This window comes from Heptranchias perlo, chromosome 17 (assembly GCF_035084215.1).
Source record: "Heptranchias perlo isolate sHepPer1 chromosome 17, sHepPer1.hap1, whole genome shotgun sequence".
NCBI classification, from domain to species: domain Eukaryota; kingdom Metazoa; phylum Chordata; class Chondrichthyes; order Hexanchiformes; family Hexanchidae; genus Heptranchias; species Heptranchias perlo.
The window spans coordinates 3,373,451-3,400,870 of NC_090341.1; the positions used below are offsets into that span (position 1 = coordinate 3,373,451).

General features: G+C 49.0%; 1 protein-coding gene across 5 annotated transcripts in view; it reads left to right on the forward strand.

Moving 5' to 3' along the window:
• Positions 1-509: 509 nt before the first annotated feature.
• The window catches only part of LOC137333985 (sodium- and chloride-dependent taurine transporter-like), a 66,829-nt gene continuing 39,918 nt past the window's right edge, over positions 510-27,420 (forward strand). The window contains exons 1-4 of one of the 5 annotated variants that reach the window (XM_067998373.1): positions 510-833; positions 1,403-1,469; positions 2,169-2,396; positions 26,002-26,136. In XM_067998373.1, the coding sequence (XP_067854474.1) occupies positions 2,171-2,396; positions 26,002-26,136 (361 nt within the window). In that variant the 5' untranslated portion in view covers positions 510-833; positions 1,403-1,469; positions 2,169-2,170. The remainder of the gene's footprint in view (positions 834-1,402; positions 1,470-2,168; positions 2,397-26,001; positions 26,137-27,420) is intronic. The other 4 variants (XM_067998371.1, XM_067998368.1, XM_067998369.1 and 1 more) reach the window with 4 other exon arrangements.

The window sequence follows — 27,420 nt, forward strand, 5'->3', positions numbered from 1 at the left end:
CCAGGCATTAAAATAAACCTGTTAACAATCGTATCAAAAGCAGCGTACTGACCAAATTCACACCGAGGGGTTAACCAGTGCACTGCCAGCAGGAACCAAGGCCCTGAATTGAGCGAGGGGTTTGACTGCATGTTGTGGCCATCAATCAGGGCAGAGGATTAAACTGTTCTCCCCCTAAAGAATGGGGGAGGTGGTGGGGGGTGGGGAGTGTTGCAGAAATAAAAATAAAAAGGGGGGCACTGGGGTCCCTGAGGACTGAATTTACTCCTTTGCTAAGAGTCTCCACTTTAAACGCCTGGCTACACAGTGCAAGGGATGGAAATAGTCAGAAGAATGCGTTGCCTCAGTCCCAGGGAGCATCTTGGGGGGTTTGTTAAATGGGGAGGCAGAGGGAGAGGGGGTGAAGGAGGGGTTCTGATGCAATGGGTTTTAATGGGAGGTGTTGTGTTGTGTGAAGATTGCGGTCTCCCCCCTCGTGCTGTAACTTCCTCTGATTCTGTCTGAATATCAAGACTGCTTTCTCTCTCTCTCTCTCTCTCCCTACTCTTTCTCTCTCTCTCTCTCTCCCTACTCTTTCTCTCTCTCTCTCTCTCTCCCTCTCTCTGCAGCGTGCCAATTTTTTTACGTCCTGACGCACAGAGGCAACTTCGCTCTGGGTTTTTCCACTCATGCATGCGGTTAATGCTGAAGCCAGCGAGGAGGGCTGGTTAAGGAGAGGCCCATATAAATGAAATTTACTCCTCTCTAATCCCGGATTCATTTGGCAGTGAAGTAAGCCGAGAGATCTGTGCACGGCTCCGGGATCCGGCAGCCCTCTAGGATCCCAGACACAGGTAATCAGGAATAATTCAGGGACATCTTTTGGAGTGAAAGATACAATCCTTAGCTTTGATATATTTAGATACTAATGGTTTCTTTTTATTGTGCTAACTTCAAAGTGTAAAACTGATTCCTGTGAGTGTTGGGGATTTTTTTTTTAAAACCAGGGCAAGTTTCTCCTGAAACCCAACATCAAAAACCTGATGGAGGGAGAACTACATTTAAAATATATAATATATTAATATTTTAGAGAATTACAAGAATCCCGAGCTGGTGTAATTGACCAGACGAACCGCTTGTTAATTTCAGATATCCGTTCGACGGAAACAAAGAAACCGATTTTAAATAATATATATCTCATCAAAATATATATACATAGTGATCTTTTTTAATGATCTAAAGGAACATTTCTCTCCTTGGGCTTTATATTCAAGGGTTGAAATCGTATCTTTTGCGTTGAACGAATTAAAAAAATATATCTTTAGTATTTATTTGCGAAATTGTGTTGGTTCCTTTTCCCGGTGTTTGTATTTTCTCTAGTTTTTTTGTTCCTTTTCTGGTTTTTTTTTATTCTCTCAAACAGAAGGCTGGACAAGTGTACTGGACGGAGAGTAAGGGCGTTATTCCCGGAGTACAGTACTGCTTTTGTTGTATGTATTGTCAATGTAGCGAATTACTGCGTTTTATTATTGTAAAATTTAAAAAAAAGAGAACGGAATATTAACTTTGCTTTTAATCAAAACGTTTTTTTTTACTCTTCAGAGAAACATAAGTAAGCGTTTTGTTTTTTTTAAAAAAAAATCTATATATACACATTGTTACAGGAGGGAGAGACATGGAGGGATTCGGTAAGGTTTTAGCAGTAACATGTGGGGGGGAAACTGGCTGGAATGAATTGCAAAGAAAGGGTGGGTACACCTAGCGGAAATGGGGACGTATTCTTAGCATGAAATGAGATTAAAAGCACATTTTCTTTTTTTTTTAAAAACTGCTCGGGTGATGGATATTTAAGGAAAGGGATTGGGATTTAGCCATTGAGAGAGAGAGAGGAGTCACGGATGGATAAAATGAAGGAAAGATAATAAAAAGAGAGGCAAAATGGAGATTGGCCCAAGATTAAGAAAGGATGGCTTTGGAAAGGGGGGGGAGGAGGAGGAGACAGATTAATAAATGGGATTAATTGATCTCCAGATTAGTATTTTCGATTGATCAGGAATGTAAGAGGCTAGTTGGAATCAGATTATATACGGATTTGTGACTTGCTCCCCTTGCTTCTTGAGATGAACAGTACTCAGTTGGACCGTCTCTCTTTCTTCTCCTCTTGTCCGTGGTGTGTGTGTGTTACTCAGGAATGGCCCGGGGTGAAAAGATGCATTGCTTAAAAGATTTTCACAAAGACACCCTCAAGCCCTCTCCCGGGAAGAGCCCTGGTACCAGGCCTGAGGACGAGGCAGACGGCAAAATGCAACGAGAGAAGTGGGCGAACAAACTCGACTTCATCCTATCAGTCGCTGGGGGATTCATCGGCTTAGGCAACATCTGGAGATTTCCATATCTCTGCTACAAGAATGGTGGAGGTGAGAGATTCCGCGGACCGTGCATTTTAAAGGGGAAGGGGCGGTGGGGGAGGAGTATTTGGCCAAGCCTTTATTTTATTTCCTTTTTTTTTCCTTCGGGGGGAGAGGCGATGAAATGGAGGAGGAGTGGAGGACTGTGTTGTGTCATTTCAGGTTGTGGTCATATCACGTGAAAGTGACGTGCAGTACGTCCTCTGGTACTTTCCTGCACAAAACAGTGACATTTGATTTATTCTGCAAAATGTTTTTTTGAACTGTTTCAGTGAATTGATATGACCGTGTTGTCCAATCCGCCAGCCACATGTGGCTAATTGGGAATCCAGATGTGGCTAATTGCATTTCTGACCAGTAAATAAAAAGTGGGTAACAGAGACCGTCCCCGGTCCTGTGATCGCAATACTCCTATTGGCACAGTGTGCGCGTGTGAACTTTAACCTTTTTGTGCATTTGTTGGTAAAACGGTGAGACAAAAATCAGAGTGTGTGAGTGTTTCTTTGATCGTTGTGGCTGGTTTACTCCCTTGGTTATTGAATGGTGGGAGATGTTTGTCCTGTAATTATCCACATGGGGAGTCCGTTTACTTGTATTGCTTGTGAGCCCTTTCCACTAAAATCAGTGCATGTGGTTAAAGCAATTCCACCCAGAGCCTCACCTGGGGCTGGTCAGCGGTTTTCTATTGGACGACACTGATCTACAAAGGTGTGTGTGTCATTACGTAACTTATCGTGATGTGAATTCACAAATAAAAAAAAAGAGGTTTGGCAAACTTTTTTTTCCAATGAAAAGCCCGCCCCTTTAATTTGGAGATCATTTTACTTGCCAGGTGTAATATTGGGTTTGCAATAGTTTTGGTAAATCACAAGGAAGGAGAACATGGTGGGTGGAGATTACATGTTAGAGTGAGGGACTGACATTGCACAGAAACAGGCCATTCGGCCCAACAGGTCCATGCTGGTGTTTACACTCCCCACACTCCAATTTACCTCTTCCCGCCCTGCCCCCCCCCCCCGTATCTCTCTATTCCTCTCTCTCTCATGTGTGCATCGAGCCTCCCCTTAAATGCATCAACACTCACTGCTTCATCCACTCCATGTGGCAGCGAGCTCCACGTTCTCAACTCTCTCTGGGTAAAGAAATTCCTCCTAAATTCTTTATTTGATCTGTTAGTGACTGTCTTATATTTATGGCCCCCATCTTCTGGACTCACCCACAAGTGGGAACAGTCTCTCCACAAACCACCCTATCGAACCCCTTCATAGTCCAAGGACTTCGATCAGGTCTCCTCTTAGTCTTCCCTTTTCCAGAGAAAAGAGCCCCAGCCAGCTCAGTCTTTCCTGATAGTTGCATCCTCTCAACTCTGGTACCAGCCTTGTAAATCTTTTTTGCACTTTCTCCAGTGCTTCAATATTCTTTTTGTAGTGTGGGGACCAGAACTGCTCACCGTACTCCGAATGTGGTCCAACCAAGGTTCTATATCAATTTCACATTAACTCCCTGCTTTTCTATTCTATTCCTATAGAAATGAACCCTAATACTTTGTTTTTACTCTTTTTGGCTTTATCAACTTGTGTAGCTAATTTTAGCGATTTATCTATCCGTATTCCCAGATCCTTTGGCTCCTTTACCCCTTTCGGTTTCTTACTTCCAAGGAATATGTGGCCGCCTTAATCCTCTACAAAAATGAACCACCTCGCACTTGGCTATATTGAATTTCATTTGCCATTTTATCTGCCCATTCTGCCAGTCTGTTTCTATCTTCTTGTATTATGGTACAGTCCTCCACATTATTAACTATACCCTCGCCCACCCCCCCCTCCAACAATTTGGTATCAGCTGCAAATCCAGAGTCCAGATCATTTCTGTACATGGTGAACAACGGTGGTCCCAGCAAGATTCCCTGGGGGACACCACGTCCCCACTTTCTGCCAGTCCGAGAAATGTCCCTTAACTCCCACCCTCTGCTTTTTTTTTGTTGTTGTTTTTGTAGCTCGGTTGAACCTTCGAAGTATTTCCTGTTTTTTTGGTCATTGAAACCTGCAAGAGTTGTTTTGTTTAAAGCTGTTTAGTCGTGCTGGCCCCAGTCTGCATTCAGGTCGCTGTGCATTTAGATATGCATGCAAAGTGGCTGAAAAATGGTTATCTATCGATACCAACTTGTATCTAATGTAGATCCTGTGAGAAATATTCTCCCCACCCCGGTATCATTAGGTGGAGATGAACGGTAACTGCAGTACATTTAACACTGTGCACCTCGGAACAAATTAGAACTCAATGAAGCCTCGCAGTTGCACAAATACGGACTTGTTTGTGGGGAGTATTAATCAGTCCAGGGTGCCTCTGGAGGCAACTGTAACAAAAACACATGTCTCAAGAGAAATTCGCACCCTAGTGGTTGCCGGGAGTACAGAAAGACTCCAAAGGTTGTAATGCGGCCTTTAAAATTATGAAGGGGTTTGCAGAGGGTAGATACAGAGAAGATGTTTCCACTTGTCCAAAACTAGGGGCCATAAATATAAGATAGTCACTAGTAAATCCAATCAGGAATTCAGGAGAAACTTCTTTACCCAGAGAGTGGTGAGAATGTGGAACTCGCTCCCACAAGGAGTGGTTGAGGTGAATATAACAGATGCATTTAAGGGGAAGCTGGATAAACACATGAGAGAGAAAGGAACAGAAGGATATGTTGATAGGGTGAGATTGAAATAAGGTGGGAGGGTAAACACCGGCATGGACCTGTTGGGCCGAATGGCCTGTTTCCGTGCTGTAAAATTCGATGTAATTCTATGCGGTGGCGAAGAGCAGCATTCACACAGCCCAGGACAGACCTCGGCAACTCCAGCTCAGCAAGAGATGGCCATCTTTGTGCTTGAAGCCCTGTGAGGCAGGTTTTCAAGCAGTATCACCGTATGGGGGAGAGTGACACGGCCAGGAGAGACGATGAGTGAAGCCTAGGCGACTGGTATTGAGTGGAGAGGTTTTGGATTGATACAGAGCATTGAGCTGCATTTAACTGTGTGCCAGACGATATTTTATATATAAGTAAAACAACAACTTGCATTTATCGAGAGCCTTTAATGTAGTAAAAGTCCCAAGGTGCTTCACACGAGCGTAAATCGAACAGAAATTGACACCGAGCCTAAAAGGAGACATTAGGACAGGTGACCAAAAAGCTTGGCCAATGACGGGGTTCTCGGCTGAGGCCTTCGAGGTTGCAGCTGGAACGACCCCCAGAACACGCCTGCCCCTTTAAGGCCATCCCAGCCCGTTGTCCCAGCGCAGCACTGTCGGGATTTTTCCTTGGGGAGTAACTGGCGGGAACCCTCTCGCATGACGGGAATCCCATTGGGAGCCCTCCGTGCCTGAGGAATATCCTCCCGATTCCGGGAAATGGGTCAGGATCAGGTCGGAGTTCAACAACAACAACAACTTGCATCATTATACAGTGACAGACCTGTCCCCACCAGTACTGTACCCCAGTGTTATACAGTGACAGACCTGTCCCCACCAGTACTGTACCCCAGTGTTATACAGTGACAGACCTGTACCCACCAGTACTGTACCCCAGTGTTATACAGTGACAGACCTGTACCCACCAGTACTGTACCCCAGTGTTATACAGTGACAGACCTGTACCCACCAGTACTGTACCCCAGTGTTATATAGTGACAGACCTGTCCCCCCAGTACTGTACCCCAGTGTTATACAGTGACAGACCTGTACCCACCAGTACTGTACCCTAGTGTTATACAGTGACAGACCTGTACCCACCAGTACTGTACCCCAGTGTTATACAATGACAGACCTGTACCCACCAGTACTGTACCCCAGTGTTATACAGTGACAGACCTGTACCCACCAGTACTGTACCCCAGTGTTATACAATGACAGACCTGTACCCACCAGTACTGTACCCCAGTGTTATACAGTGACAGACCTGTACCCACCAGTACTGTACCCCAGTGTTATACAGTGACAGACCTGTACCCACCAGTACTGTACCCCAGTGTTATACAATGACAGACTTGTACCCACCAGTACTGTACCCCAGTGTTATACAGTGACAGACCTGTACCCACCAGTACTGTACCCCAGTGTTATACAATGACAGACCTGTACCTCACCAGTACTGTACCCCAGTCTATACATCTTTAGATATTCTTTCGAGATCCAATCTCGAATTCTTTGGATGGGTGTTTTTTTCACAGTTCACGCGGACACAATGGGAATAGGTTTCTGACGTGTGGCTCCCAGCGGGGAGCCTCACACTCTGGGAGCTCATACCAGATAATCTCATGTCTGCAGCACTCGATTTCACAACTATTAATTGCTCCAGCAACAGTTTCCTCTCTGGTGGGAGCCCAGTATAACCCCAGTATGAAAATCTCACAAGTCCACCAGTACATTTCACTGAACTCCCAGAGACAACAAGAGGGTTAGAACCAAGAATTCACCTCTTATCAGTACAGAGCAGATGGTCGAGTGATTTATTTAAAACCCCCTTGACTCTTTTGTCAGTTTCAGCAGTTTTTCTTTTCTTAAGGAATTTCTCTGTTGTTGTGGCTGTTTGATTTTATTGGCCAGTTCTAACTTGTGGCAAGCTCTCTCTGAAGTTCAGAAACGGTCCATTAAATGTTACGTCTTGTACTTGTGCAGACGGCCTGTCCTGTTTCACCAGTCTTGGTGTTTTTATCAACAATTATTGAATGAGTTAATTTGGTAATAATGTTTTGGAATGTACTCTGTTCTGATGAGGAGCCCCATATTTAATGGCAATTTAGATATAGGCAGGAAGATTGGAAAATCCACACAAGGTGTCACACTGTGGACTCTTTCTCTGCCTGGTTTCCAAAACGAAGGCCAGGATTGCCAAAGTAAATAAAAGAACTTGCATTTATATAGCGCCTTTCACGACCTCAGGACATCTCAAAATGCTTTACAGCTACTTTTGACAAAGGTACTTTTGTAATGTAGGAAACGCGGCAGCCAATTTACGCACAGCAAGATCCCACAAACATCAATGGGGGTGAAGAGGGAGAGGGGGTGGTGAGGAGGGAGAGAGGGTTGAGGAGGGAGAGAGGGTTGAGGAGGGGAAGAGGGAGCGAAGAGTCGGAGAGGGAGCGAGGAGGGGGCGAGGGAGCGAGGAGGGGGAGAGGGAGCGAGGAGGGGGAGAGGGAGTGAGGAGAAGGAGAGGGGCTGAGGAGGAGGAGGAGGAGGAGGGGGTGAGGAGGGGCAGTGGGTGAGGAGAGGGAGAGGGGGTGAGGAGGAGGGGGAAAGGGGGTGAGGAGGAGAGAGGTGAGGAGGATTAGGTTGGTGTTTTCTCAATGTCGACTGGCCCACCATCGCTCAGCCTCTTGCCCGACTGGTCAGACCAGGTACCGGAGGGCGAGCAGAGGTCAGCGCCTTTTGGGAGAGGAGGGCTGTGTACTGAAAAGAGAAAAATGTATCGGTGATTGGGAGACAAAGCCAGTCTAAAGGTTGTTTCTCAACTCAGTCAATGAAGGAGGGCCGGATGAATTATAGCCAAACAGTTTGCTCTGTGTGTGTGCGTGTGTGTGTCCTTGTCCATGGCCTGATAGATTAAACACAACAACTGGTCGACAGAGGTACGTGATGTAAATGATTATATAATATTGGGGGATTATCCTCTCAGTGTACATTATGACGGTGGATTTCTGTTTCCAAATCCTTTCTTACTGTTTATTCATTATTAATAAACCCTGAGGTTGATTTTGATTCTGTGCGATGGGGTAAAACGGGCGATCACAAAGCAGCAGTCTGTCTTACAGCTTTCCAGATTTTTGTTTGCGCTGATGGGAGAGGTGTACAAGGGGCAGTTGATTCATGGTCACCCGCTTTACATCATCACACAAAGTCAAGACCCTACTCCCCTTGTTTTTAATTTAATCCCCCCGCGGGAATGGGGCAGGTTTGGGTGGAACCCCCGTTTTTTGAAGTTCACTCACTCTTATTGAGGCAATGAGATAAATGACCAGATAATCTGTTTTTAATGATGTTGGTTGAGTGATAAATATTGGCCAGGACACCGGGGAGAACTCCCCTGCTCGTCTTCCAAATAGTGGCCATGGGATCATTTACATCCACCCGAGAGGGCAGACGGGGCCTCAGTCTAACGTCCTATCCGAAAGACGGCACCTCCGACAGTGCAGCACTCCCTCAGTACTGGCACTGGGAGTGTCGGCCTGGATGATGTTGTCAAGTCTCTGGAGTGGGACGTGAACCCATTATTCTAGAGGAATAGAATAGAAAAGCAGGGAGTTAATGTGAAATTGATATAGAACCTTGGTTGGACCACATTCGGAGTACGGTGAGCAGTTCTGGTCCCCACACTACAAAAAGAATATTGAAGCACTGGAGAAAGTGCAAAAAAGATTTACAAGGCTGGTACCAGAGTTGAGAGGATGCAACTATCAGGAAAGACTGAGCTGGCTGGGGCTCTTTTCTCTGGAAAAAGGAAGACTAAGAGGAGACCTGATCGAAGTCCTTGGACTATGAAGGGGTTCGATAGGGTGGTTGTGGAGAAACTGTTCCCACTTGTGGGTGAGTCCAGAAGATGGGGGCCATAAATATAAGACAGTCACTAACAGATCAAATAAAGAATTTAGGAGGAATTTCTTTACCCAGAGAGAGTTGAGAATGTGGAGCTCGCTGCCACGTGGAGTGGATGAAGCAGTGAGTGTTGATGCATTTAAGGGGAGGCTCGATGCACACATGAGAGAGAGAGGAATAGAGAGATACGGGGGGGGGGGCAGGGCGGGAAGAGGTAAATTGGAGTGTGGGGAGTGTAAACACCAGCATGGACCTGTTGGGCCGAATGGCCTGTTTCTGTGCAATGTCAGTCCCTCACTCTAACATGTAATCTCCACCCACCATGTTCTCCTTCCTTGTGATTTACCAAAACTATTGCAAACCCAATATTACACCTGGCAAGTAAAATGATCTCCAAATTAAAGGGGCGGGCTTTTCATTGGAAAAAAAATAGTTTGCCAAAGCTCATTTTCTTTTTATTTGTGAATTCACATCACGATAAGTTACATAATGACACACACACCTTTGTAGGTCAGTGTCGTCCAATAGAAAACCGCTGACCAGCCCCAGGTGAGGCTCTGGGTGGAATTGCTTTAACCACATGGACTGATTTTAGTGGAAAGGGCTCACAAGCAATACAAGTAAACGGACTCCCCATGTGGATAATTACAGGACAAACATCTCCCACCATTCAATAACCAAGGGAGTAAACCAGCCACAACGATCAAAGAAACACTCACACGGGGCGGGGGGGCAGTGTGGGAAGAGGTCATCACTGTGGGAGGAGGTTCGTGTGAAGTATAAACACCAGCATAGACCAGTCGGGCCGAATGGCCTGTTTCTGTGCTGTAGGTAGTATCAGCTGGAACAGACTGGCTGAGCATTGATCAGGTAAATGAAGATTCTCTTCCTCCGCCACGTACTACATGGTATATTCTCTGGAGCTGAATCGAGGAGGAATTCTTCAAGGACCTGTCTCCTCTATTCTTGGGTTTCAGCCAGCGACAAACACCTGGATCGATAATGCCCAACCCCCCCACTCCCCTGCCCCCTCCCCTCGAAACACAAGCCTCGGTCCAAATACTCGAGACTTAACGAACGGACAGGCTAATTGCTGACCGACCCCGACAGAAAAGCAGAGGCAGCAGGGGGAAAGCTTGAACGGGAGCCCTCTTCACGAGAAAGTATTTGGGAAACTTTGGGGACGGGGAGGGATGGAGAGCCCCCACTTGGGACGAGCCTATCCCGTAAGTTGATGCCACTTACATCGCCCGCTAGTGAATGAAACAAGGGGCGGAGAGAATCAGAGACAGTGTATCCCAACAAAGCTGAGTCCTGCTATCAATGTAAAACCGGAGAGAATCCCAGTTCAAGGGAGCCTCTCTCCCACACGACAAACCCAGTGAGGGCTGACTTGCCTTTTGCATCAGCCGATCTTCCCTGTGCCCCGCCACCCCAGAATCCTCTCTGTTTATGTTGCTGGGCAGATTGTGAGGCCCTGGCGGAGAAGGTTAAACAGCCACGACTTTCGTTCCTGCTCCGCTGACCTTTCCCATTAGCCGGGAATGGTTCGTGCCAATCCTGGTCCACACTCATAGGAACAGGAGAGGGCCATTCAGCCCCTCCAGCCTGTTCCGTTATTCTACTAGATCATGGCTGATCTGCACCTCAACTCCATGTAGCCGCCTCGGCTCCGTATCCCTCGATGCCCTCACCCAACAAAAATCTGTCAACCTCATTTTTGAAAGCTCCAATTGACCCCCAACATCCCCAGCTTTTTGGGGGAGAGAGTTCCAGATTCCCACTCCCCTTTGTGTGAGGAAGTGCTTCCTGACATCACCCCTGAACGGCCCGGCTCTAATTTTAAGGTTCTGCCCCCTTGTTCTGGACTCTCCCCCACCAGAGGGAATAGTTTCTCTCTATCTACCCTATCAAATCCTTTAATCATTTTAAAGACCTCGATTAGATCACCCTCAATCTTCTAAACCCAAGGGAATACAAGCCCAGTCTATGGAACCTGTCCTCGTAATTTAACCCTTTTAGCCCCGGTACCATTCTGGTGAATCTGCGCTGCACCCCCTCCAAGGCCAATATATCCTTCCTGAGGTGCGGTGCCCAGAACTGAACGCAGTCTCTCCAGATGTGATCTGACCAGAGCTCTGCACAGCTGGCATAATTTCCACCCCTTTGTATTCCAGTCCCCTCGAGATAAAAGCCAACATTCCATTAACCTTTTTTTTTGATCGCTTTTTGTACCTGTGCGCCAGCTTTTAATGACTTGTGTACTCGGCCTCCCAAATCTCTCTGCTCCTCCACAGTTCCTAGTTTCTCACCGTGTAGAAAGCACTCCGATTTATCTTAGCAGTCAGCCAAAGAGAGAAAAAAAAAATTAGCGCCCAGTTCTTGAACCATTAATGCTGGTGTTCTGGTGGGGTGGAGAGACGTGTGTGGAGGTGGGCTGCAGTGTTATTCACCTTCAAACTACAGTTTGGTCTCACTCCGAGGCGAGGAATGTGTAGGCCGTGAAATTAGTTTATGAGCTGTAAAGAGGTTTGTGTGAAATCCTTTCAACAGCCATTTGACCTGAGGCATTAACCTATTTATAATAAACAGATCGCATGAGACGTTAAACCGAGGCCCCGTCTGCCCTCTCAGGGCCACTGTTTTTGAAGAAGAGCAGGGGGGAGTTCTCCCCCGGGGTTCCTGGGGCCAATATTTATCCCTCAACCAACATCACTTATCTGGTCGTTATCACATTGCTGTTTGTGGGATCTTGCTGTGCGCAAATTGGCTGCCGCGTTTCCCTACATTACAACAGTGGCCACACTTCAAAAAGTATTTAATTGGCTGTAAAGCCAATTGGGACGTCCTGAGGTCACGATAAAGTGGTCTGTAAATGCACGTCCTTTCTTATTGAGAGAGTGGATTAGGGAAAAAAACATCTGGAAATTCGTACACTGGCGTTCAAACAGCCTAATTTCAAGGCTGTAAAAATTGTTAAAAATGAAAAAAATTGTTAATAAAATAGAAGCCAGTAATTCTGCAGGGTCTAAGCAGATAAACTGTTTTTGGCAAGCAACTGCAAATGTCGTAATGTGAGCTATGTCCCTGCCCAGTTGGCAATGCTCGAGAGAGAGAGAGAGAGCCTTGTTCTCAAGTCTTGTGCTTTATAATTACTGGACAGTGGGGAGCAGCCATTTTGTGAAGAGTCTGGTGAAGGGTGTTGTCTCATAAAAACAAAAGAGTGGTCATCTCCCAGGAGGTTGCAAAAGGCTCGGCTGCCCTCCCCCCTCCCGCCCCCTGCCCCTTGCCTCCCAGCCAAGACCGAGTCAATATTTAACAAGTCCTCTTTGTAAAGGGCCCCGTGTGCAGGGGGGAACCTATTCCGCCGTGTGTTGCTCAGAGTCTGCCCCGCACAGCTGGTTACCTATCGGTGGCAGGTCACGCCCTCTGCTTTTAACCCCGTGTCAAAACAAGGGGCCTTGGAGTTGAAATTTCGAGAGGCTGCCGAACGGCAAACTATGAGTTTGAAGACTTCCAGGAACTGGTTAGCGACAGACAAATTGTTCTGTTCCTCCACCACAGCCCCCGCGCCCCCCCACCCCACCACCATAAAACTAGTTCGTGAAAGTTTTTAGACTTAGATGATCGGCACAGTTTCAGAGGATCGTTGTGCCGTTCAGATAAGAGTCGATCTTGGGGAAAATTGTGAGTCATCAGAAGGCGGTGGGGTTCATAGAATCAATCATGCAGTGCAGGAGGAGGCCATTCGGCCCATCATGCCTGTGCTGGCTCTTTGAAATCCAATTAGTAACCCGCCCCCGCCGCTGCTCTTTCTCCATAGTCCGGCAAATTTTTTCCCCTTCAAGTCTTTATCCAATTCCCTTTTGAAAGTTATTATTGAATCTGTGGGGTGTACGTGATGGGATTTACGTGGGAATCTACAAAATCTATATTTTGTACAAAAGCTTGAAAGCAGCTGGAGGACTCATGGAGTTGGAATGCTGGCCTGCAGATGAGAAATGCAAAATCTAAAAATACAAGGAAACATTTCTGCTTCGTACCTCCCCTCCCCCCGCGCCCCCGCCCGCCCCCGCAAGATCGGGAAAAGGTGCAAAAACTTCTCGCCTTCTTTTTGCAAGGTTTTACTGGGTCTTTTTGCAGTGTTCGGGCAATGGGGAAGCTCGAGTGGGGTACCAGAGTGATACAGACCAGGGCAGGGGGTAGCGGGGGGGGGGAATGAGTCTCAGGTTCAACCCCCCCAGTCTGTGCTTAGTTAACCGATGTCAATCGGGGGTGGGGGTATTCTGCCAGGATTCCTGCTGCCGACTGCAATCCAGTGACTCCTGCTCCAAAGGGCGGGTCTGGGTGTTGGATGAAGGCAGAATAGGATGTAATTGTGATGCACGCTGCAGTTGAATAGTCTGCCAACGCACTGGGCTCAACTATGATACCCCCCGCAGTTGAATTGTCTGCCACCACCCGCTGCCTGGGCTCAACTGCGATGCCCCCCGCAGTTGAATAGTCTGCAAATACCTGCTGCTTGAGCTCAACTGCGATGCCCCCACAGTTGAATAGCCTGTCAATATGCTGTTTGGGCACAACTGTGCTGCCCCCGCAGTTAAATAGTCTGCCAACACGCCGCCTGGGGTCAACTGAGATGCCCCACCGCAGTTGAATAATCTGCCAAATCGCTGTCTGGGCTCACACATGACGAGTGACCGTTTGTGTGAGTCACCCGCACGAGAGACAGCAGCGTCCAGGTGGGAGGAGGGAGAGTCACTGAGGTGTGAATGGCCTATTACGCCCTGACATCAATGGCAGGCCGAGAGGCTGCTGTCTTTAGCCGAGAGAAGGTGGAGGGGTGGGGCGCGAGGCAGATCAGACTGAGTGCGGGAAGCAACATTTAACGATTCACGAAGACTTTGTTTTGTAAAAAGTCGCTCTGCCCCCGGGGATTGGCAAAAGGCCTGCGCCTGCACCACATGGAGAGATTTTGGCGACACACCACAACAAACAGGATATTAAAATAAAACAGGATCGTGGAGGGTGGCCAGCATCATTTTAACCCTCAGCTTTCCACACGAATTGCGAATCATTTCACAAACAAAGAGTGCAGTGTGTGACACAAGCCGGCTGCCTGCCTCTGCTGTCTCTATTCAGTGCTTTTAGGGGCCTTGATGCAAACAATTATTTCTGGTTAAACTTGTTTGGGAAGGTTGGGGAGCAATTCTGGACAATAGGATAAGGACTAGGTCTATGGAATGGGGATTGCAACAGGGCTGAGACTCCACCTGCACCTGAGGGGTTGGGCTTCCAAACTCATTGTGCCTGCGATAATATTACAGTCACCCTGGGACATATTGATAGCTAGTCCAGGCTAGGACGGTCTTTAACACTCAGTAAAATACACAAGCTCCTCAAATTCGGTGTGCAACTGTGTGACATAAGATTGAACGCTCGTTACAGAAACCACCTCCCTCTACACTGTCCCATCAAACACTCCCAGGGCAGGTACAGGGTTAGACACAGAGTAAAACTCCCTCTACACTGTCCCATCAAACACTCCCAGGGCAGGTACAGGGTTAGATACAGAGTAAAGCTCCCTCTACACTGTCCCGTCAAACACTCCCAGGGCAGGTACAGCACGGGTTAGATACAGAGTAAAGCTCCCTCTACACTGTCCCGTCAAACACTCCCAGGGCAGGTACAGCACGGGTTAGATACAGAGTAAAACTTCCTTGGGGTATAATTTCAAAGTTTGCAGATGACACGAAACTCAGAAATGTTGTAGGAGGAGGAGGATAGTAACAGACTTCAGGAGGACAGAGACAGACTGGTGAAATGGGCAGACACATGGCAGATGAGATTTAAAGCAGAGAAGTGTGAAGTGATACATTTTGGTAGGAAGAATGAGGAGAGGCAAAATAAACTAAATGGTACAATTTTAAAGGGGGTGCAGGAACAGAGAGACCTGGGGGTGTATGTGCACAAATCACTGAAGGTGGCAGGACAAGTTGAGAAGGCTGTTAAAAAAGCATGGGGGATCCTGGGCTTAATAAACAGAGGCATAGAGTACAAAAGCAAGGAGGTTATGCTGAACCTTTATAAAACACTGGTTAGGCCTCAGCTGGAGTATTGGGTCCAATTCTGGGCACCGCACTTTAGGAAGGATGTCAAGGCCTTAGAGAGGGTGGGGAGGAGATTTACTAGAATGGTATCCGGGATGAGGGACTTCAGTGATGTGGAGAGACTGGAGAAGCTGGGATTGTTCTCCTCAGAGCAGAGAAGGTTAAGGGGAGATTTAATCGAGGTGTTCAAAATCATGAATGGTTTTGATAGAGTAAATAAGGAGAAATCGTTTCCACCGGCAGGAGGGTCGGTAACCAGAGGACACAGGTTTAAGGTGATTGACAAAAGAACCAGAGGTGACATGAAACATTTTTTTTACGCAGCGAGTTGTTCTGATCTGGAATGCGCTGCCTGAAAGGGCGGTGGAAGCAGATTCAATAATAACTTTCAAAAGGGAAATGGATAAATACTTGAAAGGGAAAAAATGTGCAGGGCTATGGGGAAAGAGCAGGGGAATGGAACTAATTGGATAGCTCTTTCATGGAGCCGGCACAGGCACAATGGGCCGAATGGCCACCTCCTGAGCTGTACCTACAAAGATACTCAGGTCCATTTTCTTCTTCATCTGACCTCACCTTTGGTTCCTCCTCCATTTTATTGGTTGCTAACTCCAGGAGTGGTTTGGGAGTGTTCTCTGCGTCTGCAGGAGTGTTGGAGAGAATTGTTATCGTCACCCCTTGAAGTCCAAGGGAGCCAACCTCAGCCTATCGTTGCTTGCGAACCAGGGGTAGCTGTTTATCGAGATAACTTGTTCTGCTAACACTCGCTGAGATATGAGGGGAGTGTCATCAGAGAATGAGATGTGAGGGCTGTCTCCTGGAATGTAAACAGTTTTAGTCAAACCGTGAAGGGAGAGCGAGTCTGAGCTACATTGAACAAGCTCAAGGCTGATGTTACAGAGCAGGGTTGAAGGAGACAGTGATAAGAACACTCATCGAGGTACAAACACTCTGTGGAACATAGTGGAGACATGGATTAGTTGGTTGCGGAATGCAGCTGCTCAGGTTCGTCCAGATTAATAACACGGACTCTACCTTTTGGGGAAAAGTTTCACAGAGTTTTCTCTTCTGAGAGCTTCATCTTATCTCCCTCAGATGGAATGAAGTCCACATTTGGGCAAATTGTACATCGGCTGTGGAGGGAATGGCCTTGATGGGTAGAATGGGCCTGTTCTTTATTACCTCCCCTCTGGTCGAGTGCCTGATACACCAGCGAGCCAGTTAGTTGGAAAAAGCATTTACTCAGTGCTATTGGGTGTGATCCAATACACTTTAAGAATCTGCACACTGTTGTGTGACCTACGTCTGACTTGGTGCCTCTTGTACCAGGTGCGCTGGCGCCAGCCTATGGCTCACTGGTACCGTTTCCCCACCTTAGGGTCAGAAGGTGAAGGGTTCAAACCCCAGCTCCACACAGAGAGCAGAGACTAGGATATGTTCTCTGGACACTGGGTTAACCTCCAGCAGGGGACTCGTGCACAGACAGAGTGACCACTGGCTCAGGGGGGTGGTGTCCCCACCTTGGAGTTATAAGGGCTGGGTTCGAGCCCCACTCAGATAGTAATCGGAGCCCTGGCTCTGGATCTTGGGTTGTGTGCAACCCTTCCCCCCCCTCCATTGTAAAGGGATTGTGAACCTCTTTAGCTGTGATTGTAGCTCATCTGGGAGAAACTACTTCAAAAATAAAAAATCATGAGGAAGACAACAGGAAACTACCTCAGCTACTCTTCCCCCTAGTGAGTGGCTCAAGAATCTCATGTGAGAGGAATTACATAGAATGTACAGGCCATTCGGCCCAACAGGTCCATGCCAGTGTTTACGCTCCACACTAGCCTCCTTCATCTCACCATATCCTTCTATTCCTTTCTCCCTCATGTGTTTATCCAGCTTCCCCTTAAATGTATCTACACTATTCACCTCAACTACTCCTTGTGGGAGCGAGTTCCACATTCTCACCACGCTCTGGGTAAAGAAGTTTCTCCTGAATTCCCCACTGGATTTATTAGTGACTATCTTATATTTATGGCTCCTAGGTCTGGTCTCCCCCACAAGTGGAAACATCTTATCTCCGTCCATCCTATCAAACCCTTTCATTATCTTAAAGACCTCTCTCAGGTCACCCCTCAGTGTCCCCTTTTCTAGAGAAAAGAGCCCCAGCCTGTTCAATCTTTCCCGATGGGTATAATCTCTCAGTTCTGGTATCATCCTTGTAAATCTTTTTTTTTTTGCACCTTCTCCAGCGCCTCTATATCCTTTTTATAATATGGGAGACCAGAACTGTTCACAGACCCTCCAAGTGTGGTCTGACCAAGGTTCTGTACAAGTTTAACATGAGTTAACATGACTTGAGTTGGGACCTGCCCCTGAGGGACAGAACACAAGGAACGTTGGAATCTTTGGACGAGCAACCCACAGGTTGTGAGTTCAACGTGGCAAGGTGTGAAATGGCAGGTGGCACTGGCACCAGACAAATGATCCATGAAAACCTGCCGCCTTTACCCAGTCTGGGCCTCCACGTGACTCCAGTCCGCATTACTCAGTTGACGCTTGACGCGCTCTCGGTTGCTCTGGAGAGCGGCCCACCGGGACCTTCTGAGGGCAGTAAGGGACAGTCACATTCCGCCAAAAGATAGATAGGTCCCAGCCTTCTCCGGGTCTGACTTGGCACCGTAACCGTCTACAGTGCAGACCCAGACGCCACCAGTCAGGGCGTCCTGTGGTCCAAGGGTTATGAACCCGTGAGGGGAGATTTTTGTCCTCGCCTGGGCTCTGATGGAGTAGATTGTTCCAGTTATCTTTCCAATGATTTCAAAGTGGGGGGGTTGTATAAAGGGTGGCAGTCCACTTCCCCAGATTACTGTCCAGGCAGTGCAGACAAACATCTACCCCACAGAGTCATTAATTTTTCCTGTCGTTGTTATGCTGTCAGCTGTGGCTCAGTGGGTAGACCTTCTTGCCTCTGACCTCTGAGTTAGAAGTTTGTGGGTTCAAGTCCCACTCCAGAGACTTCTAGGCTGGCTCTCCCAGTGCCAGTACTGAGGGGGTGCTGCACTGTCTGGAGGTGCTGTTTTTCAGATGAGATGTTAAACCAAGGCCTCATCTGCCCTCTCAGGTGGATGTAAAAGATCCCACAGCCACTATTTTGAAGAAGAGCAGGGGGAGTTCTCCCTGATGTCCTGGGCCAATATTTATCCCTCAACCAATGTCACTAAAAAACAGATTATCTGGTCATTACCTCATTGCTGTTTGTGGGATCTTGCTGTGCGCCAATTCGCTGCTGCTTTTCCCTACGTTACAACAGTGACTACACTTCAAAAAGTGCTTCATTGGCTGTAAAGCACTTTGGGACGTCCTGAGGTTGTGAAAGGCGCTGTAGAAATGCAAGTTCTTTTCTTTATACCAGGGAAGTAGATTCTGTTTCCCTCGCAGTTTGTGCAATCTTGTTGATGTACATTGTCTGACACATTTAGTTACATAACGAGTCACTGCACTCCAAGAGTCAGTCATCGTATGTGAAGTGTTTTGGGATGTTTACGAGATGTGATATGGTTGCTCTTTATATGTACATCTTTTCAGTGATGTGGAATTTGCCCCACAGTTTGGCGTTAAGTTTAAAGAATTGGCCCTGTTACAAGAATGCGCAGAGCTCTGATGGCTCCCAAATTCATTGTACGGCAGCTTCACATTGTCTTTAAGATTGTGGGAAAGTGTAAGCTGAATCCATTCCCTTTGTTAACATGAAGCCAGTGTGCAAGGAGACGCCTTGAGTGAAGTGAGATGGTCAGTGGGGATGGGGCTGTCCGACCGTGACCCTGACTGGTTCGATGACAGATCATTGCTTGAAGGACCAGGGCAAGAGCCTCTGGCTCAGTGGTAGCGTTCCCTCGTCCCAGACGGTCCCGGCGAGCGGAGACCGGAGCACCGGACGGTCCCGGCGAGCGGAGACCGGAGCACCGGACGGTCCCGGCGAGCGGAGACCGGAGCACCGGACGGTCCCGGCGAGCGGAGACCGGAGCACCGGACGGTCCCGGCGAGCGGAGACCGGAGCACCGGACGGTCCCGGCGAGCGGAGACCGGAGCACCGGACGGTCCCGGGGAGCGGAGACCGGAGCACCGGACGGTCCCGGGGAGCGGAGACCGGAGCACCGGACGGTCCCGGGGAGCGGAGACCGGAGCACCGGACGGTCCCGGGGAGCTCCGGCTCTGAATTCTGGGCTGACATCCAGTGGGATTCTCGTGTTCGCTGGGTGTGGGCGGCCCCCCCTCATTGTTTGGGTTGTGGGAGCCCATAAAACGCTCCCCCCGGATAGGACTAACCCCACTATCGGCCGGTATAGAGACGGTTACGGCCATGGAAGGAGTGTTCATGTCGCGGCCTGTCAGACTGATAATCAGCCGGCGAATCCTCCCACCACCTCACACTGTTTTCCAAGGGAAGAGAGTGAAGATACAAAACAACATCACTTGACTGAGCTTTATAGTAAGTTTTCTACTGACAATTCTTGGGCTGTGACAATTTGATGGCACAGGGTAGAGACCATATCAGGGAGCGGAGCAGCGAGAGCTCGCTGTTAATGCTGAATGCCCATTGGTCGGGAGATTCCAATTCACAAGGTCGCAGGTCACTGGTCCATCAACTTTGAGGTCATAAATTACCCAAAATATGAAAAACAAATGTAATTGTCAGATTACAGAGGGACCCCCAGATTACGCGGAGACCCCCGATACAGTGAAACATTGCATAGAGTGAAACTTCCGGTACAGTGGGAGTCCCGGTACAGAGTGACTTTTTTTATTAGTTTCATGGGATGTGGGTGTTGCTGGTGAGGCCGGCATTTATTGCCCATCCCTAATTGCCCTTGAGAAGGTGGTGGTGAGCCGCCTTCTTGAACCGCTGCAGTCCATGTGGTGACGGTTCTCCCACAGTGCTGTTAGGAAGGGAGTTCCAGGATTTTGACCCAGCGATGATGAAGGAACGGCGATATATTTCCAAGTCGGGATGGTGTGTGACTTGGAGGGGAACGTGCAGGTGGTGTTGTTCCCATGTGCCTGCTGCTCTTGTCCTTCTAGGTGGTAGAGGTCGCGGGTTTGGGAGGTGCTGTCGAAGAAGCCTTGGCGAGTTGCTGCAGTGCATCCTGTGGATGGTACACACTGCAGCCACAGTGCGCCGGTGGTGAAGGGAGTGAATGTTTAAGGTGGTGGATGGGGTGCCAATCAAGCGGGCTGCTTTGTCCTGGATGGTGTCGAGCTTCTTGAGTGTTGTTGGAGCTGCACTCATCCAGGCAAGTGGAGAGTATTCCATCACACTCCTGACTTGTGCCTTGTAGATGGTAGAAAGGCTTTGGGGAGTCAGGAGGTGAGTCACTCGCTGCAGAATACCCAGCCTCTGACCTGCTCTTGTAGCCACAGTATTTGAGGATTGCGAATGGAACTGAACACTGTGCAATCATCAGCAAACATCCCCATTTCTGACCTTATGATGGAGGGAAGGTCATCGATGAAGCAGCTGAAGACGGTTGGGCCGAGGACACTGCCCTGACGAACTCCTGCAGCAATGTCCTGGGGCTGAGATGATTGGCCTCCAACAACCACTACCATCTTCCTTTGTGCTAGGTATGACTCCAGCCACTGGAGAGTTTCCCCCCTGATTCCCTTTGACTTCAATTTTACTAGGGCTCCTTGGTGCTACACTCGGTCAAATGCTGCCTTGATGTCAAGGGCAGTCACTCTCACCTCACCTCTGGAATTCAGCTCTTTTGTTCATGTTTGGACCAAGGCTGTAATGAGGTCTGGAGCCGAGTGGTCCTGGCGGAACCCAAACTGAGCATCGGTGAGCAGATTATTGGTGAGTAAGTGCCGCTTGATAGCACTGTCGATGACACCTTCCATCACTTTGCTGATGATTGAGAGTAGACAGATGGGGCAGTAATTGGCCGGATTGGATTTGTCCTGCTTTTTGTGGACAGGACATACCTGGGCAATTTTCCACATTGTCGGGTAGATGCCAGTGTTGTAGCTGTACTGGAACAACTTGGCTAGAGGCGCAGCTAGTTCTGGTACTGAGGGACTCCTGGTATAGTGGGACTCCCGATACACTGGGACTACAGAGTGACCCCCGATACAGAGTGACCCCCGATACAGAGTGACCCCCGGTAAAGTGGGACTCCCGATACAGAGTGACCCCCGGTACAGTGGGACTCCCTATATCCTATAGTGCAATTTGAGCTATGACGTGATCCATGATAGGACATGACCCCTGACCTGGTGAGACTCCCAAGGCGGGTGAATGGAGTTCAGATACAGATCGGCCATTATCTAATTGAATGGTGGAACAGGTTCGAGGGGCTGAATGGCCTCCTCCTGTTCCTGTGTTCCCGATACAAGAGATTTCTGGGTGAAATTTCCCATGTAGACTGGGGTGGAATCACTAGAAGAGTCTTGTTCTCTGTTGCCATGAAATGAGTCGAAGTTGAAAGCTGAGGCAATATCCTTTGCTGCCTGCCTTGTGTTGATTATGGGAATGAGTCATTATGATTCTTGGCTCCTGCACAGCGAATGCTCCAATTACATGCTCACCCTGTATACATCCCATATTAGCCCTGCTCAGCATCTGCCCGTTCACTGTCCCCTTTGCACCAAATCAGATAAGAGAGAAATACGTTTCACGTTTTTGGAAAATTTACTTCTGCAACAAAGAGATTGGGATCGCTGACACGAATTGCGTTTGGGGGTTTTTAACTCTGGTTTTCTCTCTTCCCCTCCATTTCTACCTTGTGAAACCACAGCTTCTCTCTACATTGCATCAGTGCGAGCGAGTAAGTGTTTCTGTGGGCAGCTTGTCACGTTGCCTTTGACGTATTTTCAGAAATCTTCTCCTCCCTCCCCTCGCTGCCCTGGCATGCAATTCACAGTTCAGTCCTTCACACTGATATGGCAAGGGTATGTGTTCTAAATAAAGGGCAGCGCGCAGCTTTCAGACTGTCTCAAGGTAATAAAAACCAATGAAAGGCCCCGAGCTGGCTCGCTGACGTTTTTGCCTGATGTTCCGATGAAGCAGTTTGTGTGTCAGCTTCGTCCCTGTGCCAGAGTAAAAAAACAACAGGCCCGTGTCTTGTTGTTTTCAGTGATTCTTTGCGACAGATGAGCTGTGATATTATAACCGCCAGGTTCGATAACAAGTGTTTACTAATGGACCTGCAAATATAGCCCTCCCCGCCACCCTCTCCCCTCTACACCCCCAAACACACACCATCCCCACCCCCCTCCCGGCAAATGCAGGAGTTCCCAACCCATGTTAGATGGCAATGTCAAGCAGGGCCCATCAAATAAGGTTCTGCACACCCAAAGCTTTAATCTCTGACAGGCTGACAGATCTGCATTTTAATTTCTAACATTTTCTGATCTTATTTCAAATTCCTGCTCGTTTTATATCCAGTTGGTGGCCATTAATGAAAAGTGCTCACAAAACAGGACCCTCTCGCCTAGTGAGGGGGGTCCTCTCCGCCTCTCTCTCCACCTTTAAGACCCTCCTTAAAACCCACCTCTTTGACCAAGCTTTTGGTCACCTGTCCTAATAGCCTCTCATGTGGCTCGGTGCCACATTTTGTCTGATTTACGCTCCTGTGAAGATCCTTGGGACGTTTTACTACGTTAAAGGCACTGCATAAATATAAAACGTTATTGTTGTCGTCCCTGAAATGTGATTTGGATTGGTGAGACGGTCCAGCCAGGATGCTGCCCGAGAAAAGCCCAGGGATCCCAGCAGAGAAGCTGTTTGCTCTGGCCGGCAGGAATGCTCGTCCTGTACTTCCAGTTAGAAATGGATTTCAGTCGGGGAGAGTTTGAAAAGGAGCCCAGCTCGAGGGCAGTGCTCGGGGGGCACTTTGCTTCCACATCAGGTTCTCGAGTTACAAGCTCGAGTGTCGAAAGACAAATGAAATACAACACACGTCAGAGGCCAATCTAAACGGGCCCGGATAAGATCGAAAGCCCGATAAAGAGGCACAGAATGACTTCCCACCAATAACTAACAAGGAATATCTTAATGACAAGGGGAGATTTTAGCCAAATTGTTCATATTTCCTTATACATTCAATCAGTTTTTATAAAATTAGAAATCCGTATCGGTAGTGCTGAGCGAAACAGAGCAGAGGGGCCGGCCTCCAGCGTGGGACGAGCGAGCCCTAGGGTCAGGGAAGGGAAAAATGGGGCAAGCCTCCTGATCCTGTGGGTCCATCACCCCCCTGTGCTCGCTGACCTACATCGGCTCCCGGTCCGGGAACGCCTCGAGTTTAAAATTCTCATCCTCGTGTTCAAATCCCTCCATGGCCCTCGCCCCCTCCCTATCTCTGTAACCTCCTCCAGCCCTTCAACCCTCCGAGATCTCTGCGCTCCTCCGATTCTGGCCTCTTGCTCATCCCCGATTTCAATCTCTCCACCATTGGCGGCCGTGCCTTCAGCTGCCTGGGCCCTAAGCTCCGGAATTCCCTCCCTAAACCTCTCCGTCTCTCTATAAGACCCTCCTTAAAACCTACCTCTTCGACCAAGCTTTTGGTCACCTGTCCTAATATCTCCTTATGTGGCTCGGTGTCATATTTTGTCTGATTTACGCTCCCGTGAAGTGCCTCGGGATGTTAAAGGCCCTACATAAATGCAGTTGTTGTTGATACCTGGCCTCTTCGCCCATGAGCAGAAGCCGAGGATTTACAAGCAGCAAATAAACGACAGAAACCTGGCTCGACCATTAGCTGCCCATGGACCTCAGAATTACGGCCCATTCAGGCCACTGCTCCTCGGGGTGTTCCCGAGTGGGGTGAGATTAGCAGCTAAATACCACAAGCACACACCAGACCCCAGACGCACAATACTGTGGTGGGTGGGTGGTAAACGAGGGGGGATATTCTCAGTTCATCCGTGACATCGAACTTGGTCCCAATTGTCACAAAACAAATTACACACGTGGTTTTCACCTGAATGATATCTTTTCTTTAAAAAAAGAAGGAAGCGATAAAATTCCCGGAAAATGTTCAATTAATGGAAATGGAGAAAGCTAGAAAATAAGGGAATTTTTTGGAAACTGGAGGCCACTCCTTGAAGTGTTATGACCCTGAGTTCATTACCATTAGATTGTGGATCAAAGTGAGTTGTCTGCTTTTATATGAAGTGCTTACTCAGCCCTAATAAACCAAGGTTAAATTTATCGGAAAGTGAATGGTATATATATATATATATGGAAGGAACTGCTGTGCTGGCCTTGTTCCAAACCCCAGCCTTCTCACATCTCAGCCTTTTTGCTAATAAAGTATTGAGAGACTAAATAACTAATGTTTAACAGAAGCCCCGGAGCCACTTGGATTGGGAGATAGCTCCCCCAGTCAGGGCGAAGGGTGCATCGTGCTTCAAATCAGCCAGAGTGTTGGGCCTTGCCTCATCCTGGGGCCGAACGCGGTGTAATTAACGGCGATGCGGCTGAGGCACAAACCTCCTTTCCCGTACTTTGCTCTGGCCCTTGCTGGTCGACGGGCTATTCGACTGTGGAAAGCGGCGCGGCCCAGCCCCTCTCCCCAATCCCGGCCGCGCACGGTGATCTGGGCATTAGCGGCAACTAGAGGTCTGACTTCAGGGCGCGGCTCGAGGCTCAGAGCTGGCTCTTTAAACATTATTTTCTGAGGGAGGAGGTGCTCGCCGTGCCAGCGTTCTCAGGCACTGGGAGCACCGCGGTGGGTGCCCACGTGCTCCGAACTCTGCCTTTTCCCCACTCAAAGGCAAGGTTAGGGTTAAAGTCAGGCTTCACGCAAAGCCTCAGGCAGAGCGAGAGATGGAGGCCCCTCTCCCACCCACCATATTCGGGCCCAGCTGGCACATGCGTTAATCGGGCTGGTGCAGCGGCACCGGGGTGGGGGTGAGGGGGGATTGTGGCACCCACACAGAGCGCCCCCTGTAGTACTGGAGGTACCACACACGCTGACCTCCACACAGAGCGCCCCCTGTAGTACTGGAGGTACCACACACCCTGACCTCCACACAGAGCGCCCCCTGTAGTACTGGAGGTACCACACACCCTGACCTCCACACACGGCGCCCCCTGTAGTACTGGAGGTACCACACACCCTGGCCTCCACACACGGCGCCCCCTGTAGTACTGGAGGTACCACACACCCTGACCTCCACACACGGCGCCCCCTGTAGTACTGGAGGTACCACACACCCTGGCCTCCACACACCGCCCCCTGGCCTCCACACACCGCCCCCTGGCCTCCACACACGGCGCCCCCTGTAGTACTGGAGGTACCACACACTCTGACATCTACACACGGCGCCCCCTGTAGTACTGGAGGTACCACACACCCTGACCTCCACACACGGCGCCCCCTGTAGTACTGGAGGTACCACACACCCTGGCCTCCACACACGGCGCCCCCTGTAGTACTGGAGGTATCACACACCCTGACCTCCACACACGGCGCCCCCTGTAGTATTGGAGGTACCACACACTCTGACATCTACACACGGCGCCCCCTGTAGTACTGGAGGTACCACACACCCTGGCCGCCACACACCGCCCTCTGGCCTCCACACACGGCGCCCCCTGTAGTACTGGAGGTACCACACACCCTGACCACCACACACAGGGCCCCCTGTAGTATTGGAGGTACCACACACTCTGGCATCCACACACAGCGTCCCCTGTAGGGCTGCATTATCACTGCACCGTAGAGGTCTATTTGCAGAAAACACAAATTCTCAAATTACTTAGCTGCTTCAGGTGGGCAAGAGAGGTTAACTTCAGTGATTTGGAAATGATTGTTACAGCTTTTTGGACATCTGAGTAGGAATTCTAATGGAAATAGAACTGAAATAAGGTTTATTCTTCTTGTGAGGATCTTAGTTCCCTCTCTTAATATTTTTTACATTTTTCCCCCATTCAGGTGCTTTTCTTATCCCATATTTTATCTTCCTGATTGGTGGAGGTCTACCCGTGTTCTTCCTGGAAGTGGCACTTGGTCAGTACACTTCTCAAGGGGGAATCACCTGTTGGGAGAAACTCTGTCCCATTTTCTCTGGTAAGTTGCAGCATTCAGTGTTCCATTTAAGGGTGGAGGGGGGCACTGGGGGGGGGAGGGGAGAACCGGGTTGGGGGGAGGGGAGAACCGGGTTGGGAGGAGGGGAGAACTGGGGGTGGCGTGTGAAAGGGGGGGGGGCGGATGGGGGAGAGGGGGAGAACTGGGGGGGGGGGGGGGGGGGTGGGGGGGGTGGGGGGGGGGGGGGGGGGGTGGGGGCGGGCCTGAATTGGGGTATTCAAGGAATCATCGCCCCTGTAAATGAAGCTTGAATGAACGATTGGAGATAACAAGAGGGAGGTAAAAGAACATTGAGGCCAAGATCTCACTCCCTGAAGCTAACCAGCTCTGGTCTTGAGTTCCCACTGACATCTGAAGTCATTGGAGAGGGTGGGTGTAAAACCATCGCTCCACCTGATCCCGTGGGTTTCCAGCCTGACAAGTTAGGTTAAAACTGACCTTCTGAATCTGTGGGTTTTTTAATTAATTCTCAGGATGTGGATGTCACTGGCATTTATTGCCCATCCCTAGTTGCCCTGAGAAGGTGGTGAGGACCTTCTTCTTGAACTGTTGGTAGCAAGTTTGATACAACTGAGGGATCACTTTAGAGTCAGCCACATTGGTGCAGGGACTGGAGTCACATATAGACCCAGACTGGGTTAAGGACGGCAGGCTTCCTTCCTCTAAAGGGGATTAGTGAACCAGTTGGGTTTTTAGAACAATCCAACAGCTTAATGGTCATTTTTACTGATAGCAGCTTTTTAAACTGAATCTAAATTCCCAAACTGCCATGGTGGGATTATGAACTCATGATCTACCTTGGATTCCATTACTGCAGGTTTACTAGTCCAGTAACATGACCACGACACCATCTTACGCTCTGCTTGTAACAGAGTTATAGAGAGTCTCTGAGCTAAGGAGTGGGGTCAGGGGTGGGGGAGACCAGTCCTCAGTGCTATCCAGGGTGACTGCTGCTGGGTATGTGCATGCGTATGGGCAGAATTGGACCTTGGCTGTGGTCCCACCCTCCCACGGTCAAATATCCAGCTGACGCTCCCTGTCTAGGGCTGCCGCAGGAAGAATGGGCACTCTGGTGAGGTGGCGGAGGGCCAGCGGGCTCCTGTGAATCGGTCCCCCCCCCCAGCGAGGATCAGGTTCACCTCCACTCGCTGCCCGGGATCACACGAGAGGAATTGCCAATTGGATCAGGAAGTGGAGGTGAAGGAAGTGCTCCAGGATTCCTGGAGATTGGGAGAGAAAACTGGAGCGGGGAAGGTGATGGGGAAG